At 33.1% G+C, this 20,442-nt stretch overlaps 2 protein-coding genes across 6 annotated transcripts; both read left to right on the forward strand.

Moving 5' to 3' along the window:
- The first annotated feature begins 3,273 nt into the window (after window positions 1-3,273).
- LOC112282228 (uncharacterized) lies at window positions 3,274-4,243 on the forward strand. The gene is made up of 2 exons (XM_024519611.3): window positions 3,274-3,669; window positions 3,816-4,243. Exons 1-2 carry the CDS (start codon window positions 3,366-3,368, stop codon window positions 3,830-3,832), a joined length of 321 nt encoding a protein of 106 aa, XP_024375379.1. The 5' UTR covers window positions 3,274-3,365; the 3' UTR covers window positions 3,833-4,243.
- Window positions 4,244-13,484: 9,241 nt separating this feature from the next.
- Window positions 13,485-20,047, forward strand: LOC112282708 (1,4-alpha-glucan-branching enzyme, chloroplastic/amyloplastic). Of its 5 annotated transcripts, none has more exons than XM_024520692.3 (14): window positions 13,485-13,830; window positions 14,542-14,626; window positions 14,732-14,987; window positions 15,569-15,638; window positions 15,871-16,140; window positions 16,357-17,263; window positions 17,606-17,722; window positions 17,834-17,896; window positions 18,022-18,129; window positions 18,471-18,572; window positions 18,744-18,811; window positions 19,075-19,156; window positions 19,332-19,448; window positions 19,734-20,047. In XM_024520692.3, the coding sequence occupies exons 2-14, from the start codon at window positions 14,609-14,611 to the stop codon at window positions 19,755-19,757; spliced, it is 2,202 nt and encodes a 733-aa protein (XP_024376460.1). In that variant the 5' UTR covers window positions 13,485-13,830; window positions 14,542-14,608; the 3' UTR covers window positions 19,758-20,047. The 5 variants fall into 5 exon arrangements, 4 of the variants coding, with proteins under 4 accessions (XP_024376460.1, XP_073390436.1, XP_024376461.1 ...); XR_016502902.1 differs by having other exon boundaries at window positions 13,552-13,830; window positions 18,708-18,811; XM_073534335.2 differs by having other exon boundaries at window positions 13,613-13,830; window positions 15,547-15,638.
- Window positions 20,048-20,442: the final 395 nt, after the last annotated feature.

Below are 20,442 nucleotides of genomic sequence, written 5' to 3' on the forward strand. Positions count from 1 at the left end.
GGTAGGAGTAGTAAATGTTAGCCTCGGAGGAAGAGACACAGTACAATGGAAATTCTTCGAATGCTAGAGGATCTAGAACTACCTTGAAGTTTGAACAAAAGTATGTGAGCTGTGTGAGGTGGTTGCATGCAACGCCGAAAAGACATAAATGGCATTCCTAACCCACCTACTGATTTTCGAACAAACGTTAGCATCTACTCAATGAAATTCTATGCATTATTCTCTGCTTGACACGACAAACTGTCGAGCTCATCGGATTGAGCATTATCTGGGTTCCAAAGTGGCAGGCCATGCTTGTTTTCTAGAGACTATCGTTGTCTTCCTCTTGATTGCCGTTACTCACTCGTTCCAGTTTTCAATTGTTTCCAGTTGAATCGTGCTCATGTCCTTGCACTGCCATCAAACTCATACGACATTAAAGAGTAACAAAAGAATGGTCTAAATGATTGATGTCTGCCTTCCTTCTTTTCTTTCCCTCTACTTCTGTTTTTGTTCCAAGATGATGCTTTCTGGACATTGCGATGGAAGGGTGACCGAGGTCAAAGGGTCATTTGGGGTACTGCAGCACACGGCAGTTGAGAATTATAGGTGGGATGTATCAAAATCCTACATTCGAATGAAGAGTTGATCAAGATCGAAACCCAATAGTGTCTCACATTGTGGTATTAGATGCCTGGATATCCATGGACTCAAAACCTAAACAATTTTATTTTGTTAAAGATTGGGGTGGTATCTCTCGTGTGTAAGTCTGTGGGTGTCTCCAATTTTTCTTAACCAAATCAAAACTTGAGGATATATGTTAGTTTCTTGTATGATGTCAGCAATTTTCAACGAATATTGCAACGAGGAAGAATGATAATACAAGAAGAGGATGGGATAGAAATGCAACTGGTTGTAGCTCAGTTGCAAAGTTAGGATAGAAGCAGTGATAAGGAAACATTTTAGGTGTTATAAGAACCAGTGAAGGGACACTTTGCTCTCTCTTTCACTTCTTTGAAACTCGGACATTCAGTAGTGAGAGAAAACAGCAAGATCGCTAGTTGCGTTTTTGGAAGTTGTAGCTAAACAGAACATTGTAACGTTTTGTACTTGAATTAATAAAAGAGAAGCATGGATTCATTGTCTATAAGGCACTTGTAGCTCGATAGTGTAGCGAAGAAATATTGTGCCAAAAGAAGTGTTTACTTCTTAGATGTGTTGTTATAACGTAGTTACTGTTCCATGGCACGCCACTAACCAGCAGAACCCCGAGCTAACAATGTGAAACACATTCCAATAGCTGCATGTAGTCACAAGCACCTATGATCAGAAAATTAAAACTAACTATAAATTGGTTGTAGGTCATTTTTTGAAAACAGCGATTTTTTGGGTATAAGATTAAGGCTATCGTATTAATCCTACCAATACCATCTGAAAGCACCCAACCCAGGTTAAATGTCACCGACATGCTTTCTTTTAAAATGTAAAACAAAATATATTATTGTATTTAATGGAAAAGTTTTACCTTTTGATAATAGTTTCATTGAAAATAAGTAGTTAGAGGTCTAGAAGTATTGACTAGGTCATGAAGTTTAAGAATCGCCTTGAGAAGTAAATAAATCTTAACCTTGAAGTCGTGTCAAATCCTGCCTTAGATACATAAACTTTTAATGAATGGAGTGTTAAAACATGATTTACATAGTATTTGACTTCAAAGACTCTTGGTACAACAGCACTGAAATGTTCAACATTCCAAGGAACGATGGAAGGAACAAGCTTCTCTTACAACAGACTCAGCTTTTAGTGTCAAGCAGCCGAATTCAGAGGGTTTTAGAAAGACAATGCTGAACTCAAATGATGTTGGAATTTAGCGGTTTCAGTCAGAAACGACGACCGCATAATCCATCTTTATACAACAGCAATGCATTCACCCCGATCAGACAATAATGATACATACTATCTGCAGCAAAACTGCTATAATGGAAACCATTTCTGTGCTGTTCTCAGCAACCTGATCTGACAACAGACCTCGTTATTATTGTTGTTCCATGAGATTGATATTATTGCATTATAAGGGGGTTTAGTGCTTCGGTCCTTGCACCACAAAGTCTGACCAGTAGTGTAGAGATATTCTGTGGTTTGCGGTTCGTGAATCATGGCGTTCATGACATCTGACTGGAACCGACTATGATGCAGCAATACGGCAATGATTCTCCCTCAGAGTAGTCTAGCATTTGGAAATTGGAGTTTGGGCAAACACCGATGGAAAGCGTATGATATGGTGGTTATTGTCAATTCGATCGAAGTCATAGGAAATGCACGACCTGGAAACATCATTGCCACTACCTACCCCTTTAACAGAGAAACGATTGCCTTGACGATGGACAGTGATTGAGATGAAAAGCAATGCCTGTCAGTGGGCTTGGAGCCCAGAAAACTTTCAGAGTTACTGCCAAGATTCTTGATCTCGGTCCAACAATTTTACACGCGGTGCGTAATGTCCAAACTGGTATAAGCTTCGAAAAGTGACGAGAGAATTTTTTTTGATTTCATTCCCCTGTTGAATCATGACCATTACTGCTGAAAAGTGACCGTTCGAAAATTCGAGAGACTATGCAGTGGAGGTTTACTGTCGGCTAATTCTTTCAATCTGCTGGCCATCACGAGCTAATGTGTTAACAAATCTGATAAGTTCATGACATCAGCACGATGAATAGAATGTGCACCAGCAGCTTTAAAAATCAGTCCCGGCATAACCCGATTCCTGTGACAAGATCAACAGGACAATGTCAAAGACCCAATAACTAATAAACCCAGCAACCTGTAGACTCAAGCTGCCCACTCAACCGAATCCGGGATGTATCTCCTGTTAGTGCAGATTTCAATAGTTCCATTGTGAAACATCATTATAAATTTTCAATAACCTGTGCATTTCGGGGAACTGCAACAGGTTTCCATGAATTCAGAACATTTGACACACTACGCGGGAGCTCTAAATTTCAGTCACTATCGACATTCCTCAGTTGCAGAATATACGAATCCTCAAGAATGGCCCTCCTCGTTGAATATGGTTCAGACATCATTAGCTCTTGGGCTGAAAAAGTATTCATTCACCCCCCCCCCGGCCATTCATTCACCCACTTTTTCTCGATTCTCATGCCAATCAAGGTCTCAGATACCATTTATATTCACTGACAGATCGTACTCAGGCTCCATTGCTCGTGCCAGTTTGCACCACTTGAACGGATATAAATTCTTTCATGCTTGAACGGTATCGTCAGATCCTCACATCCTCACAATATCGCCAACTCTAACCTGAGTGACATTTGTGAGTCATTAAGCGTATCGAAGAGTCCCCAGAGTGTTGTGACTGATCACAGATCAACATGGCGGAGGTGAAGCGCTTGGTGTTGTTGAGCTTGGCAGCTTTTCTAATGGTCACCATGGTGGCCCGCAATGTCGATGCTCAATGCAGCATCAACCAGCTTGCAGGGTGCGCTAATGCCGTGACCAGCGGTGCACCCCCGAGCGTCACATGCTGTGCCGAGGTCGGTGCGGCCGACCCCGCCTGTTTCTGTAAATTGCTTTCAGGTAATAGTTACCCGGACGCCTATGTCACCAACGCCCTTCTGGTACCGAGTAAGTGCGGTGGAGCGGCTGAAGCCAAATTCAAGGGCAGGAACTGCGCGGGTATGTGATGAACCCAGTCTATTTCAATGTCTCAATGGCTATCTATCTTGTGGCTAATCTTGACATCTCATATATTATGGTGAACTGCACACGCAGCGTGAAAAATTTACCCATTGGGTTCTCATTTTTCTGTAACGGGATTGCAGGTCATGTGGTTCCTTGAAGGATACTCTCGTTTATCATTCATGGATCGTTGACTAGGCGACGACCAGGTTGCACTGAAAGTGGGTTCAGACTTGTATGAGGGGCGGTACGTAAATCTCTATTGTTGGTATATATAGGGGGTTAAGTGTCTGCAGAAGGACGCCAGGGTGCGGAAGCAACCATTAAACCAAATCTCGTGAAGAACAGGACACTTGAGGTAGAATAAATCACAAGGGACGATAAATCAATGCAGAAGCTCTTCATCAGTGTTGGGCACTGCATGTGAAGTTAGTTTGCAATACAGGCTGCTCAGCAATTCTCTGCACCACTTGCACGTAGATAGGGTTGGTTTAGTTCGAGGCAGTATCCTGTGAAATATTTTTAGAAAAATTATAATACAAGGAATAAAACGCATATTTTTCAAAGGTTCCATATAGTGTAGGTTATATCAAATCATACTGTGTTTTCAACCAATATGTGGATCATACAGGATGTTTGCATACTCGCATCTAATCCATCGGTGAAGAAGTTTCAATAGCTGCACTCTATGTTTAAGCACATCACAAGTTGTATTACATTCTTTTCTTGTTGCTTGATTTCTAAGTTGTGGACCTTAAATATAAATTAAAACAATGCTTTAAATCATTTTTATCCTTCTTATATTTCTATGTTTGAAGTAATCTTTTTTTTGTAACTCTAATTGCGGTCTGCAAAACTAGTATAATGATATCCCCACAAGATTTCTCAACTTCGAAATCAATTTGTTTCGCAATTTCTTCTCTTTCTTCAAAAGCAGCCGCAGACATACCCTTCAACTGAAGAATCCATCGCACAAGAATTGCGGAAAGCGGTATTTGTTATAGATAGTCACTATCAGCTTTTGGTCACAGATGTTCATCCTCTACAGGAGAATAATCATCTCCAAATTCCAAACTCGTGGCACTGTTAGAGTTCAAAGGCAATATTTTTGTGGCAAAATATTATGGTTATTACTATTATTGAATATGAATAGATTATGTAATCCTTTAATTCCATTTTTTTGTATTTTGTTACAATTATGTGTTTCAAACCACACACAAAAATAAAAATAAAAATAAAATCATTAAGTATATACGTATATAAGTGTAATTTCGTAATTTATAAGTTTGTATTACTTCTGGCAGATATGAATTTCAACTGCCCTTTTGAGTGCAGAAGATTGATAATCAATATTTGTTTTACAATTAAATAATATTTTTTTCTGTAATTATTGTTAGAACATAATTTTCTGAAAAAAATTGTTTATGTAATTCAAAAAATAATAATAAAATATGATGTAATTATGTTGGTTCTTCTAAAATTTAAAAAATTATAAAATTCATTTTTAATATATATATATAGCTCCATGAAAACTAATTTTAAATATAAGTATTTTTTCTTATATATTTTTATTTTTGAGGTTTCTAATTTGTTTAAGAAATATAAAAAAAAAAAAAAATTAAAAAATTTACAACAAAAGAGATAGGAAGAGAAAATTAATAGTAACATATTACTCAAATAATAAGCTATTGCTCACTACAAGAAGAATTAATAATAGTGGTACCAATGGAAGGAGACTCTTAAATTAAGATTAGAATTAATCATAGTAGTATCAATATAACAAATAATGATAGTAGTTTCTTTTTATAAAGACCAGTTAAAAATAAAAATTATAGAAGTGTCCAAATGGAACAATAAGATATCTAGATTTTAAATATTTGTAAGATATCCAAATAGTAAATCACTTCTATAGAACTATTTAAGATTTAGAAAAAAAGTTGAAAGAAGATATTTTGGTCATATATTATATCGAAATATTCTTCTAGATTAAATCCAAAATTTTAAATATTTTCTATTTTTTCTTTAAAACTATTGCCATGAGAATGTATTTTAATTTTAAATTAATTATTTAGATTATAAAATTATTTATGACTATATTTATTTTTATTTAGAATTATTTTAAAGGTATTTTTTAAAGGTGGTTGAAATGTCCTATAAGTCATTAATAGTATCTTATATCTAAGCAAAAATAATACTTTATTATTTAATTATTATTATATATTTTATGATTATTTTTTATAAAAATATTTATTATATGTTAAATATAGTACCTACTTTTAGTAATATAATTGAGCACTATTTGGTTCTTTTATAATTAAGAAATGAAATGAATTTTGATATTTTATCTAATTTAAAATAAATTAAAAAATAAATTTTATATGTACAATAATTTATAATATATTTTTAGATTTTACAAGTTAATATAATTTATTCTTCAAAAATAACATTTAATTGTATAATTTATTCTTTAAAATTCATAATAAATTTTATTTTTAAAACAAAAAATCTTAAATAGATGTTTTTAAAATATTCAATTAAATATTCAATTAATTTTATTTTTATTGATATTATTAGATGATATATTCTTGTTTTTATAATATGTGATATTATTATTTTTATGTCTTGTGATTTTTCTACTTTATATAATTATAGCATAAAAAGCTTACTTATTATTATAAATTATTTCTTTAGAAATTCTACAAGATGACAATAAAGCCTTTTAAGCCCATTTTTGGTAGAAGAAGTAAGAATAATTTCCTTATACTATATTGTATGTCCTATTTAGAAAAAAATTATGATATACTATAGAAAATCTTTAAGAGGTTTAAAGACTTGAATATATGACTTGAATGAATTTTAATAAATAATTTTAATAAATAATTTTTCTATGTTTAATTAATTCATGCACTTTAAACTTACAAATGCTCCAACTACTTTTCAACATCTAATAAATGATTATTGAAAGTTTTTAGATGATTTTCCTATTTTCTAACTAGATGATATTTTATCTATTTTAAGAACAAAAAAAACATAAAAATCATGTTTGTTGTGTATTACAAAAACTTGGAGATGCAAGACTATAGACCAAATATATATATATATATATAACTTAAGTTCATTTTTTAAGATATATCATTTATAATGATGGCCTTATAATAGATCCTAAGAAAGTTTATTTATTATGAATTGATAAAATTTAAGAATAATAAGAAATATCCTATATTTATAAAGATTTTTTTATTTACTGTTGTATTTTTATCAAAAAATATTTTTTAGTTACAACTTTACTTAAACATTTGATTTTAAAAAATAACTTAAAATAAAAATTTAAGTGAAATCAAGATGCTAAGAATATTTGAAGCTTTAAAGGTAATTTTTATTTTAATACCAATTTTTTATAAAGACTTAATAATTAAAATTTATAAGCTATTTTTTATAAAAATAGACACATCAAATTTTACATTGTATGTAGTATTGTCAAAAATAAAAGCAGATAACAAATTTTATTTTATAGCTTTTATTTAAAAAAACATTCAGCAATTAAAATTAACTATTAGATCTATAAAAAAGAACTTATTGCAATTGTGGATTTATTTCAAGAATAGTGCCATAATTTAGAAGGTTCTTTTAGTCCAATAATTTTTTATATGATTCACAAGAACTTTAAGTGTTTTGTAATACTTTTAAGTTTGAATTCAAAGATAATCTTTTCTATTTTAAAAAATACTTATCTCTTCCAAAAAGTAAAGTGTACTTATATACTCTTCAAGTATGTTAGAATTTGGCAATTTCATAATATTTTGGATACAATAAAAAATTAGAGTAAATTTTAAGAGATTTTTAGTGGCTTAAAAGAAGAAAAACAAAACAAAAAAAAAAAAAAAAAAAAAAAAAAAAAAAAAATCAATACAAGAATTTATACAATTTTGAAATATTTATTTAAGATTAAAAATTATTCATCATTGATTTTGTGGACTTTTCTAGCGATTACCTATATAAGTGAAGAAATAGCTAGACTTTATTTTTATAACATCTATTGCTATAGCAATTTTTTATAACTATCAAAAAATATTATATCAAATAGGTGGACTCAATTAGTATATAGGTTTTTAAGAACCATTTTCAAAATATTGAAGGTAGCCAAAATAAACTACCTTTTGCCCTTTTTTTTTAAAATGATAGAAAAAAAAGTAAGTGAATTAAGTATTGGAGAAATAGTTGCAATGTACCATCAACTACTATTAAAATGATTGGACAATTATTTTGCTATTGACAAAGTTTTTCTATAATAATATGGTACATTCTTCTATTTACCAATCACCTTTTTATACTAACTATGATTATCATCCATAATTTGATACTTTTAACTTCTCAAAACTTAATAAGTATGTGGCAAAAGATTTTAAAAATAAAATATTATAGCTACATAAAAAAATAAAGGTTCAATAAAATAAAGTTTAAGAATAAAAAAAATTAATGCATATGTCTATTATAAGGAATAACCCCATTTCTATAATAGAAATAAAGTAAGGTTATTTTATTCTATTATTAAGACTATTTGCATCTATTAAAAATTAAATAATTATAAACTTGAAGCATTTCTTATTTGAAAGCAAATAAATTTAATTGTATATAAATTACATCTATTGAAATCTATAAAGATCCATTCTATTTTCCATATGTCTCTTCATAAGCTATATAAGATAATGGATATACTAAAAAAAGATAGTTGCTATTTATTTTATAGAGGTGGATAATAATCACAAGTTTGAAATAGAAGATGTTTTAGGCTCAAAGTGGTACCAAAATATATTAAAACATCTTATATATTAGTGTAGATATGATATTAGTAAATATATATGTATATCATATGAGAATCATATAAATACAGCAAAGAAGGTTGGTGCTTTTCATCAACATTATTTATCAAGACTAAGATGAAAAGAGAAGATATTTATTATTATAAAGTAAAAATATTTCAATAAAAATTATATTTTATATTTTATTATTGTTTGTAGTTTCTTTGTATTTGTAATTGAAAATTAATAACTAATAGATTGAATTCAAGAATTATTATTTAATGGATTATTAGACAAGTTATTGAAATTGTCACAACTTTTAATATAATATAATAGAAATGAAGACCTTTAAGAAAGACATGTTTTTTTTAAAAGAAAGAAATGGTGAGATACAATGCATTTGGTATTATAATCTTCAAGGATACTCTCAATGTTTGGAGATATTATTGAAGGTAGGAATTATTCTTGATAGTATTCTTAATATTTTATTTGAATCAAATTATGAAGGAATTGACAATGATAAAATAACAAGGTGAATTTTTTACCTTTTATGAAATAATACTAGTAATTAAGAGCACTATCAACTATCTTTAAAGATTACAAAAATCCAAGTATGTGGCAAATTTTCAATCACTATAGAAATTTATTGGAATAAACTTCTAATTTTCATATATTTTTATAATATTTTTTGTAATTAATATTTTATAATTTAAAAATATCTATTATTTATAAATATTTTAATTATAAAAATATACAATATTATATTTTATTATAAAATATTTTTGAATTCTTAAATTTTTTAACTATTTATTTAACAAAATAATGTTTCATATATAAAAATAATACTTTGGATTCTTTGTAAATTCAAGACTTTTTTATTTATAACACATTATTTAAATTTATCTAAATTACACAAATCTAATATCTTTCAAATTTTATTATAGTCAAAGTACATCAATTATATAATGATTTATTACTATATATTCTATCTTCATAGAAAAATAAGCTATAATAAGTTATTTATTATAAATTCTTAAAATAATATCTTATCATGGACACATTTATCTAGATAAGAAATATTAAGTAGAGGATAAATATAAGTAGATTTTATATCATCTTTTGATAAAGATTCTTAGGAGCTTTATGGACACAAATTTGACTTTAGACATATTTCTAGTTGATTGGTAGGTTAGAAACTTAGTCAACAAGTTAGGAATGTATTGCACATGATAGTAGTTTATGATACAAGCTAACCATGTAGTATATATATAAGAAACTTGTCTTGCAAGTCAGACATATGTTTCATATGTTGGACATGTGTCAAAGGTCATAGAACATCGCCACATAGTTCTTAGTGAGATAGTATATATAGAGGCAAGAGTGAAGCCTTCTTCACTCTTATCAACACCTTTCTTATTTTTAATCTTGTTTCAAGAGACTTTAATTTTATTGTCTTTGGCAATAGCCATTCTAGTTTAATATTATAAGTTTTTAAAGTGATTATCTACTTTTTTTCAGTGATATAAGAGTGTATTGACTCTTTGGTTCTTTGATATTCATGTTGTTGATACATCTTGTCTACAAAACATAAATATTTTGTCATGGATTTTATATTATTTATTTATTTAATATAATTTATATTAAAATAATATTCAAAATTAATATTTTTATTAACAACTATAGAATTTGAAGTCCAATGTATTTTTAAAATATTCCATGAATCTCTTCACCATTGTTCAATGCATATAACCAATCTTAGACATATGTTAATTTACAACACTTATGTCATATGCAAGATCACTTTTTTTTGTATACTATTTCATATAATAATGAATCTATTATTAAATTATAAAAAAATCTTATATTTTATCTTTAGCTTTAATAAAGTCTTTTTTTCCAAAAAAATTATAAACTTCAATTTAAATACGAAAGGAGATATATACTTTCATGCTAAAGCATAATTACATCTCTTTAATATAATTTTTTTAATTTAATTTGATGGTAAAATTAACATATTTTCTTAAAAATCTAAATTCAACATATCAATATAATTATCTTAGGGATATTAACCACATACTTATGATTTTAATTTTTAAAGCTATTCTTAGAAATAAATTTTTATATAAGAAATATAGAAATAATACAAATATGTTTCAAAATAATACAACTACATAGCTTTGAGAAAGATATCTACATTATTGTGAAATGGATATACACAAAGTTTTTTGAATTTGATAAAGTTAAACCAAGACATATCCTATAAGTGAATTCTATCAATTTAAGCATGTAATAGCTATTTATAACCAAAAAAAAGTTGAAAGTAAGGATTTATTTGACAAGAGAGTTGTCATCTATTTTTTTTAGTAATTTTTTAATATTTTCTATTTCTTATTGTTATTTTTGGTTATAATAATATCTTTATTATTTTTTATTCTAATCTTATCTTAATATTTTCTAATTTTTTTATACTTAAAAATAGTTATTTTGGTTGTTTTATATAAAAAAATATTTTTTTCTTTTTATCATATTTTATAAAAATAATAATCTTACTCATATTTTTTATTTAATAATCTATTTTTATTTTTATTTTTAATACATTATTTAAATTTTATTATGATTTTATTCATAAAAAAATTTAAATCATTTTTGATACTTGATTTTTAATTTCTATCTATCTATATATATATATATATATATATATATATATCAAATATGTAGGTACATTACAAATTATTTTAAATCTATTATACTTAATAATTCATTAAAAAAATATTCAAGTTAGAGTAATAACATTTACATGTCATTGTAAATATTATGTTGTCCAATATATTAAACTATTGTTAAATATAATTTAAAAATGAATAAGCAATTTAGAATTTAGACTCTATAATCATTAAAAAAAACTCAAGCGTAAAAAATATGAGAGTGAAAACACATATTGACCTTATTCACAAATAATAATAGTTAATTATGGAAAAACTAAGCATTAATTATGGAACAAAAATATGCAAATGAAACAAAAAAACAAGCTAACAAACAGTTATCATAATAATAATAATAATAATAATAACTAATACAATAATGATATACTTGAAAACTAAAAACAAGTCTTTTCAAAGATCACTTAAAAACCTTATTTTAAATGTTTTACTCATTTTCCAGTAGTATTTCAAATAGCTAATATGTTAGAGGTGGAAAAAGATCATGCAAGTTGATTACATCTTCTTTACTGCAAACAACACACACGTATTAATTTTTTATTTCAGAAATAATGATTGTATTACATTAAATTGAAAATTTTGAATAATTGAAAAAAAAATGTGCATCCAATGAAGTAGAGCATTTGAAAGAAATATTTATAGCCAATGAATATCTTCAAAAAACATTAAAAGAAATCTTTTGTCTTTTAATGAAAATAATAAAAACATGTAAACACGAGTCACAAAAATGAGTCATGATATGAGTCACGAAATGCATGTTGTGGCTTAGTAACTGATTTAAATTTCAAAATTTAAATCTCATAACTCATTTAAAAAATCAAAAATCAAAAACCATAACACAAAATTGTGTATATGAATGAATGAATGAATGAATGAATGAATGATTATATATATATATATATATATATATATATAAACCTATGAAATCATAAAATTAAAAAAAATAAATAAATCCTTTAATTATTTACAAAACAATATTACTATGTTTCGATTTTCTAAAGGTCGTCCTTGTGTGAGGAGTGATGGTTCGTTTTCACACTGCGCAGCTGATTTTCGGACCTTGGCGAGGTCGTCCTACGTGGCCTCCATCTGCTGACAAGGATGCCAAGCTGACATCATCCGTGCCTGGGCACACTACCACAACGGGCGGGGTCACCCACCCGGCCCATCGTTTGGAGGGCCCAACTCTGAAGGGGATGAGTGTTTTGGACGATGATTTTGGCACTCTTATTGAAGGGAATGGAGAAATGCTCTCCTTCTCTCTCGTTTTGAGGGAGAAAAATGAAATGGTCTTTGGGGCTTAGCTCATGGGATATGGAGCCCCATGTGGGAAAATGACCCCCTTTTATGACTCTTTCTATGGAAGGGGGAAAAAAAAAAAACTGATAAACAAACACATCATTTTTTTAATCTGAAAAAAGGATATGCTTGGCATTCTGTTGGGATATGTTTATTTGAAAAGTAACTATTTATAAAGTTAATAAATAAATAAATAAAAGTAGGCCAACAAATTTTAAAAAATCTGGCTTCATTTGGATTGGATGTTCCAAATATCTTCTCCAAGTTTGCAATAAGATACAATGAGAGTGTTATTCTGAAAAGTTAAAGTACTGGGGTATAACAAAGTGATTATAAATAGAAATTCTAAAAGTGTCCACTTAATTTAGATTAATTGATACTCTTATTTTTTCAACAACTTTCTCCCTTTTCCATAAACTTTTTTCTTTTTTCAGATGTCCAATTTTTACATTTTTTCACCATCTACAAAACGAAGTTGTTAAATCTGATTGTATTATCTTTTCTAAGTGTATTGCTTATCAGAAAAACATAGAAAGATTGTTGATATAATGCAATAAGAAAAAGTAACAAAATTCTGACGTAGGTTTCTTTGATGAGAACATGCAACCTTGTGTAAACCAATCCAATATTTGTTTCAAACTCTGTATTTATACTTGATTAACGAACTGATATGGATACAAATACAAAATTTGTTAATTGTAAACTACCATGATATTATTTGAGGGAATGAAGTACATACACATACAATCCAAACAACAACAACAAAATTGAGGCACAGTTGATTCGACAAAGTGTGGATATTTAATCTTCCAATGAGGAGAGGACGGTGGGTATACCTGGTCCACGTCATCCTCCCGGCCCGTTCCCCAAGAGCACAAGCCCGTCTTGCAGGGCAAAATCCGCGTGACAAAGTTGGATCGAAGAGGACTCAACGGGGGGCCCATTCCAGATCCTTAAATATAGAGACGTGGGCTGCGGAGAGAGGGGTGGAGCGGCAGCGACGGAGGGCGGGCTACGGGCACGCGGCTGCCGCAGAGGAGAGCAGGGGGCTCGATCGCAGGGGGGCGGGGAACCTATCACGGCGGGTGATCCGAGTGTGACCCGATTGAGCGCGATCGCTCTTTCGTCTCGATTCTCGAAGTGGGTGCATGCAAGATGCACCCGAATCGCACCCCTTCTCTTGGATTGCAGCGCAAGGGCGGCACTCCGACGGGCTGCCCATTATGTCCCGCCCCCATGAATTTCACTCCCCCTCTTACTCCTCCTCCTCTAAGCCTCCCATTGCTGCCATTCCTGCTACGATTCCTCCTCCAAATGGTCATGATTCGTCTTGCTGCCAGGTTCTTGTCCATCTCCAGATTCTCTAATTCTGAACTCGTGCTTTGATGCCGCACGCTGAGAATGCATTGTGAGGTGTGCAAAGCCAATTCAGCTGGTTTTTGCTTCGTAGTCTACGATACCTCCTTTGAATTTTTGGTGTACCGGTATGAATGCGGGGATTTATTAGAGGAGATTGTGCGTTAGCCGATTATGAAATTGTGCAAAGTGTGATTCTTTTTTGGTTTTAGTGGAGATTGGTTGTATTCAATTTCGACAAAGCGAGGTGTGTGTCGACGATAAGCACCGCGGGAATCAGAATTGATCTTTGTGAACTTCGTCACCGGAGCCTGTTTATCTGTTGCTGAGGAGCACATCTTCTGCTATTCGTGCTAAGTATGCGCTTGATTTTGATCACAGTGAGGTTTTCGGGCTGTCCAGGCTGCGCGCGAGTATTACATACATTGATTGCTGGGGGAGTATGGACAGTGGGATGCCTGTTTTGTGGGTGTCGTGCATTATGTATTTTCCAATTTAGAATTACACCTCAGTCTAGTTATCAATTAGCGACTTGTTCCGCACAGAAGTCTTGTAATCGAGTTAGAAAAGTCGAGTACAGCTTATATTTCGAGTATTTTGAAGAAAGCGCCTAATTTCGGACAATTGCATCGTTTGGGGGAAAGTTGTAACATAATATATTTTTCTTCTGAATGGTGTGTCATGATGCAATGCAGGTTTGATTCGGTCGCATAGTGTGCTGGAGCATTTTTGAATTGCTGCAGTTTTTACTTCAAAAGACCCATGTGGGGAGTTGGAGGAGTAAGTTTTGAACTCACCTACGGATTGCTGTATTTTTCGACTTCATGATCACGACGCTTCAGACGGTTACACTTAATCGTGACTCTTCTTCCTCATATTGTGCAGCTTACTCGAAGATTCAGCTTCAAGGCCAGCTGTCCTACAGTTAAGGCATCCGACTTGGAGGCTGACAAGCCGGATAATTCAGCGGATAAGCCACAACCATGGAAGGACATGAATGGCATGCAGAATTTAGGAGTGCTGGAGTTGGACCCTTATCTCGCCCCCCACCGGATCCATCTGCGATCTCGTGTTCGCGAGTTTATGAAACGAAAGATGGAAATCGAGAAACATGAAGGAAGTTTGGAGGATTTTGCCGAAGGTTCGTGTTCCTTAACTGCAAGCCCAATACTACTGAGATCTCTTTATCAATGTCAATGCAGTTCACTATTCAAAGATTCACAGGTTGCTAACTCTTGTTGTTAGATTGCTTTTGCGTTGATTTTTTTCTTTTTCGTTTGAAAAAATCTGTTGTAAACCATCTTCTCATTTTTATTTATTTTTTCAAATCTTAATATTGAACTTAGACCTTAACGGTTCTCACAGAAATCACTTCAATAGGGTAGTAGAAATATGAATTTAAATGATTTATGTGAGGCCGAGACCTTAATGTTTCTAATTGAGGAAGAAATATAAGAGGCTTCTAAAAATTCAACAAATATGAAACATTAAGATTGTCACAGACTTATACAGTGATCGTTCCACTATCGTAGGTTCTCTAACAACTAACGAATGGAATTGTTTCTCGGCCTGTTGAGTCCTTGATACTTCATATCTATTCCTTTAGTGGCGGAAACTATGGCTTAGAGTTACGAAGTTCTTCTTGGACGCACAAGGTATTTAAAGCTTCACTTGAACAGGTAGCACTGAAGCGCTAGCAGGGTATTGTGTTGCTGTGTGAAGGGTACAAGAAGTTTGGGTTTACTCGTGAAGGAAATTGCATTGTTTATCGGGAGTGGGCTCCCGCAGCAGCGTGAGTTATCTCTTCAGAGCTCATCACTATGAACGACATTGGAATTGAACTTATTGCTACTACTCTTGTTGTTCACCTCGATAACGAAGAAATTGACACAAGATGATATCGTATCTGTGTCAATTTAAAGTGGAGTATTGTCCTGTATATCAGTAATGCAGCTATGACCTTATGCAGTCGTTTATTAAGCGCGATTGGGCTTGATAACTGAAGAGAGTACTTTTGTATACAGGGCTGCTCAGTTAATCGGGGACTTCAACAACTGGGATGGGAGAAAACATAACATGGAAAGAGACAAGTTTGGTGTTTGGTCTATCAGGTTGCCAGACGTGCGTGGTGTCTCTGCGATTCCTCACGGATCTAAAGTGAGGATCAGAATTAAGAAGGGTGATGATACTTGGGTAGATCGTATTCCAGCCTGGATTAAATATGCCGTAGTTGATCCTACTGTATTTGCTGCGGATTATGATGGTGTTTACTGGGATCCACCTTTGAGGGAAAGGTATGAAGCACCTAGCCTCGCTTCTTTACGAATGACCTTGATGTCTTGGGTGGTTAGGCTACGTGCATTTGAAATGATGAAAAACTTGGTATCATTTTCTGTGTCTCGCGTAATGTACGTCTACGCATGGACCTTCGGTACATGGTTCAATCTGTGCATGTTGATTGGGCACTTTGTAGACTCATACTTTATTTTTACTTTTGTAAAATGTGCCAGATATCACTTCAAGCATGCCCGCCCACAAAAACCATCAGCTCCACTCATTTATGAAGCTCATGTGGGAATGAGCTCAAAAGAACCGCGAGTATCGTCCTACAGAGAGTTCGCGGACGAAGTTCTTCCTAGGATCAAGGCTAACAATTACAATACCATTCAGCTGATGGCAATTATGGAACATGCTTACTATGGTTGCTTTGGTTACCATGTCACTAATTTCTTTGCAGTTAGCAGCCGAAGTGGTACTCCCGAGGACCTGAAGTACCTGATAGACCAGGCTCATTCAATGGGACTTCGAGTTTTGATGGATGTGGTACATAGCCATGCAAGCACCAATGCCGTCGATGGATTGGCTGGGTATGATTTGGGCCAGCCAGCTCAAGAGTCCTACTTTCATACTGGTGCCCGAGGATACCATAAGCTTTGGGATAGTCGACTGTTCAATTATGGGTCGTGGGAGGTGCAGCGGTTCCTTCTATCAAATCTGAGATGGTGGATGGATGAGTACATGTTTGATGGCTTTCGTTTCGACGGGATCACTTCTATGCTCTATCACCATCACGGACTGAACATGCGCTTTAGTGGAAATTACTATGAGTATTTCAGCGAAGCCACTGATGTCGAAGCAGTGATGTACTTAATGCTTGCAAATGATCTAGTCCACAAGATGTATCCCGATGCCACAGTTATTGCGGAAGATGTATCAGGCTTTCCCACTCTCTGTCGTCCAGTTTCAGAAGGAGGTGTTGGCTTTGACTATCGTCTAGCCATGGGTATACCCGACAAGTGGATGGAGTACCTGAAAGTTAAGGAGGAGGAAGATTGGTCTATGGGTGATATTGTTCACACTCTTACCAATCGGAGATATAAGGAGCCTTGTGTCGCTTACTCCGAGAGCCATGATCAGGTGAATTGCACTGTTTGTGTCACGTTTTGATGCTGTAGTGTTATCTCATTTGTGCCGCTGACTTCAGCAACACTCTTTCCAGCTGTGTAATGGTTTTGTGTTCTATCATTGAAACTGAGTTGTTTTTTCCCAAGTCTAGATTTAAGTTCCCCCACTTGGGGGGAGAGATTCAATGTGAACATTATCGATGCATAATAATATAGAGCAGCAGTTTCGTATCAGTGGTTGTCGCAATGGAATCACCTTGCCCTAAATCCCTGATCTACATAAAGACGTGAAAATTTGTCATGTTTCCTTTACAGAATATTTTGAATTAATTCTAATACTCTTTATTTTTTGCAGTCTATGGTCGGAGATAAATCGTATGCATTTTTACTGATGGACAAGGAAATGTATTTCAGCATGTTAGCTACGCAACCATCGAATCCTATCGTAGATCGAGGAATAGCACTACACAAGGTCCTTCCATTCTGTTATAATAACTTCTGTCCATAAAACGCTTCATCTGTCCTGTATTGTTTTATCAAAACTGGGGCACGGTCAAGTTACTTACTGTTAATTGTGCTGCAGATGATTCACTTCATTACCATGGCTCTTGGTGGAGAAGGCTACTTAAACTTCATGGGCAACGAGGTGAATAATTTAAATTAACTTTCTGAACCACATTCTCATTCATCACTTTTTTGTCTAATTTCCTGTTTTGGAGCATCGATTTGCCTGAGTGGTACTGACATCAGTAGGATTTTTACGAGTTGCAGTTTGGTCACCCCGAGTGGATTGACTTTCCCAGACAAGGAAACAATTGGTCATTTGACAAGTGTCGAAGGCTCTGGGATCTCGCGGATCGGGACGACCTTCGATACAAGGTTTGATTTCTAAGTGTTGTTGAAGGCTTATTTGCTGGAATGATTTACAGCTCGAAGCTGTATTTAGAATTGTTTTTGTTATAGTGGTGCATGATTTATTTACAGAATTGGCGGATGTCATGGATGAGAATTTCAATTGAAGGTTTGAAAATTTCACCTCCCGTCAAGTGCCCTTGCAATGGTACTTAGAAAAGTAAAGCGAATGAATTGTTTTTGAATGATTTATTTCAAGGATATAAGGATTCAATCTTACATTCCAGGGCTAACTGAATCATTTGTTGGTAATATTAAATCAGACTCAGCAATACTGAGCTAACTTTGATCTCGATCTTTTCGTACAGTTTATGAATAACTTCAACAGAGCGATGATTGGCCTTGGTGAAAGCTTCCAATTTGTGGGTTCTTCGAAGCAGTACATCTCCAACAAAAGTGAAACTGAGAGGGTCAGTTACCCTTATCCCGCTTATGTAATTCTGATCGACAGCCAGGAGCTTCATTGATCTTCATGAGGGAGATCAAGTCCCCCTGAATGTGATTATGCTGTTACGTATGTAATATTTTGACAGTGATTCCTGCAGGATAGCTGACTCAGAATATGATTGGTTACTTTCTAGGTCATTGCATTCGAAAGGGGAGACTTGGTATTTGTGTTCAACTTCCATTCAACAAACACATACCCGGAGTAAGTGGAAGTCTTCCTACGAGTTTTCAAACTTCCACAAACAGTCTGTGTTTTGGGGGCTTGATAGTATAATCTGAAAGATCCAATTAAACAATTTTATTTTATTTTTGTTTTAATATCTTTATTTGCTTTCAGTCTGAAGATTGTTTGATGCCGTGAAGCAGGATTCATCGTGGATGATAGATTTTTATATTGATGGATCAATAATCTTCAGTTACAGTGATGTTATCATTTGTACTCATTCGATACCCACTTGTTGCCAGGTTGAAGGTAGGCTGTGAGATTCCTGGCAACTACCGGATCTGCTTGGATAGTGATGCTGCGGAATTTGGAGGCCATTCCCGGGTAAGATTCGATGGTGATGTTTCTACGCATGTTTTTTTCTACATTCATTGTTCTTACGCATGAGCAATTGAAAGAGTAAAATAAATTCAGGATCATACATAAAAAAAAATTCCCTCCTTTCCCATTAACACATTTGCCACTTTCTTACTCAAGTGCTTTTGTCTTTTCTCTGCAGGTGGACCACGAGGTTAATCACTGTACAAATCCTGAGGGAGAGCCAGGAAAGCCAGAGACTGGTTACAACAATCGACCACATTCCTTCATGGTCATGTCTCCATCTCGCAGTTGCCAGGTCAGCAATATATCATGCCTCGCATTCTGTTTATGCTGAACTTTTTGCTAGTGTTGCGCTTTCAATCTTCGCTCATTTGAACCTCCTAGAATCGACCAGAAGAATAAAATGACTAATTATGCTAAATACTAATGTGCTATTTGATCCTCTGAGATTATTGTTTCAAACATCATCGAAAGCTGTATTGAACTTCAGTCCATGCCACTTGGTTATCTACCGTGCTCAATTACTCCAATGGTGTCGTGGCTATTATAAACTTACAACAGTACTTGGTCCTGGATGCAGGTGTACCACAAAGTATCCGAGTAAATTGGGGAACGTTGTTGGATCACCGGGGTCTTTTTCTGTACATTATATTTCTCCGTGTATACTAAGATATAGTGAACCTACTTCATTTTAGCCTATCAAAAGGTCTGATCTGCTTGTGAGTATTTTAATTAAGGGGTTGTTTGGGGGGCCTGGTAGAGCTATAGTTGCTTTTGACCAGCTTTCATCTCATTCAAGAGATCTTTTAAATACCTCTTTATTACCCATTTTAAATGGTTATTGTAGTAGCTTACGAGTTGTGTATTAATTGATACCAATATTGTGATGTCCAAGATCTCCTATGTAGAGTGGTGTAAGAGTCAATATTTTTGATGTTACTTCTTTGTATCGACACAACTTTTGGTTTCCAGTTTCTAATTTTGAAGTTAAAAGCCTCAACATGTTGCACTTGATTAGCATTATATATTATACTTTCCTTTGTTACAAGTTTTTTTTCCCCACAGAAGACGTACAAAGTTAGATGTGTGTTAAATTGTACATTCTTTAATGTCAAATTTTGCAATTTTATTAAGTCTTTATTGGAGGCAGAGAGTATGTGTAGAACGAATATCTCTAAGAGAACATTCACTTATGAGATTAGGTTAAGATTTTGATGGGACATATTTCTTGATTTTGAGCTAAGAGTTCTTTACGCAAAGTTTGTGGTATCATTTGTTAGTAACTAATT

The sequence above is a fragment of the Physcomitrium patens genome, chromosome 5, assembly GCF_059467195.1.
Source record: "Physcomitrium patens ecotype Gransden chromosome 5, ASM5946719v1, whole genome shotgun sequence".
NCBI classification, from domain to species: domain Eukaryota; kingdom Viridiplantae; phylum Streptophyta; class Bryopsida; order Funariales; family Funariaceae; genus Physcomitrium; species Physcomitrium patens.

Excerpts from the sequence above, each read along its gene's own strand:
- LOC112282228 (XM_024519611.3), top strand. The coding sequence starts at position 3,366 with ATGGCGGAGGTGAAGCGCTTGGTGTTGTTGAGCTTGGCAGCTTTTCTA.
- LOC112282708 (XM_024520692.3), top strand. Across the intron at positions 15,639-15,870 it reads GAGTGGGCTCCCGCAGCAGC|GGCTGCTCAGTTAATCGGGG; the intron begins GTGAGTTATCTC and ends TTTTGTATACAG. Across the intron at positions 18,573-18,743 it reads ACAAAAGTGAAACTGAGAGG|GTCATTGCATTCGAAAGGGG; the intron begins GTCAGTTACCCT and ends GTTACTTTCTAG.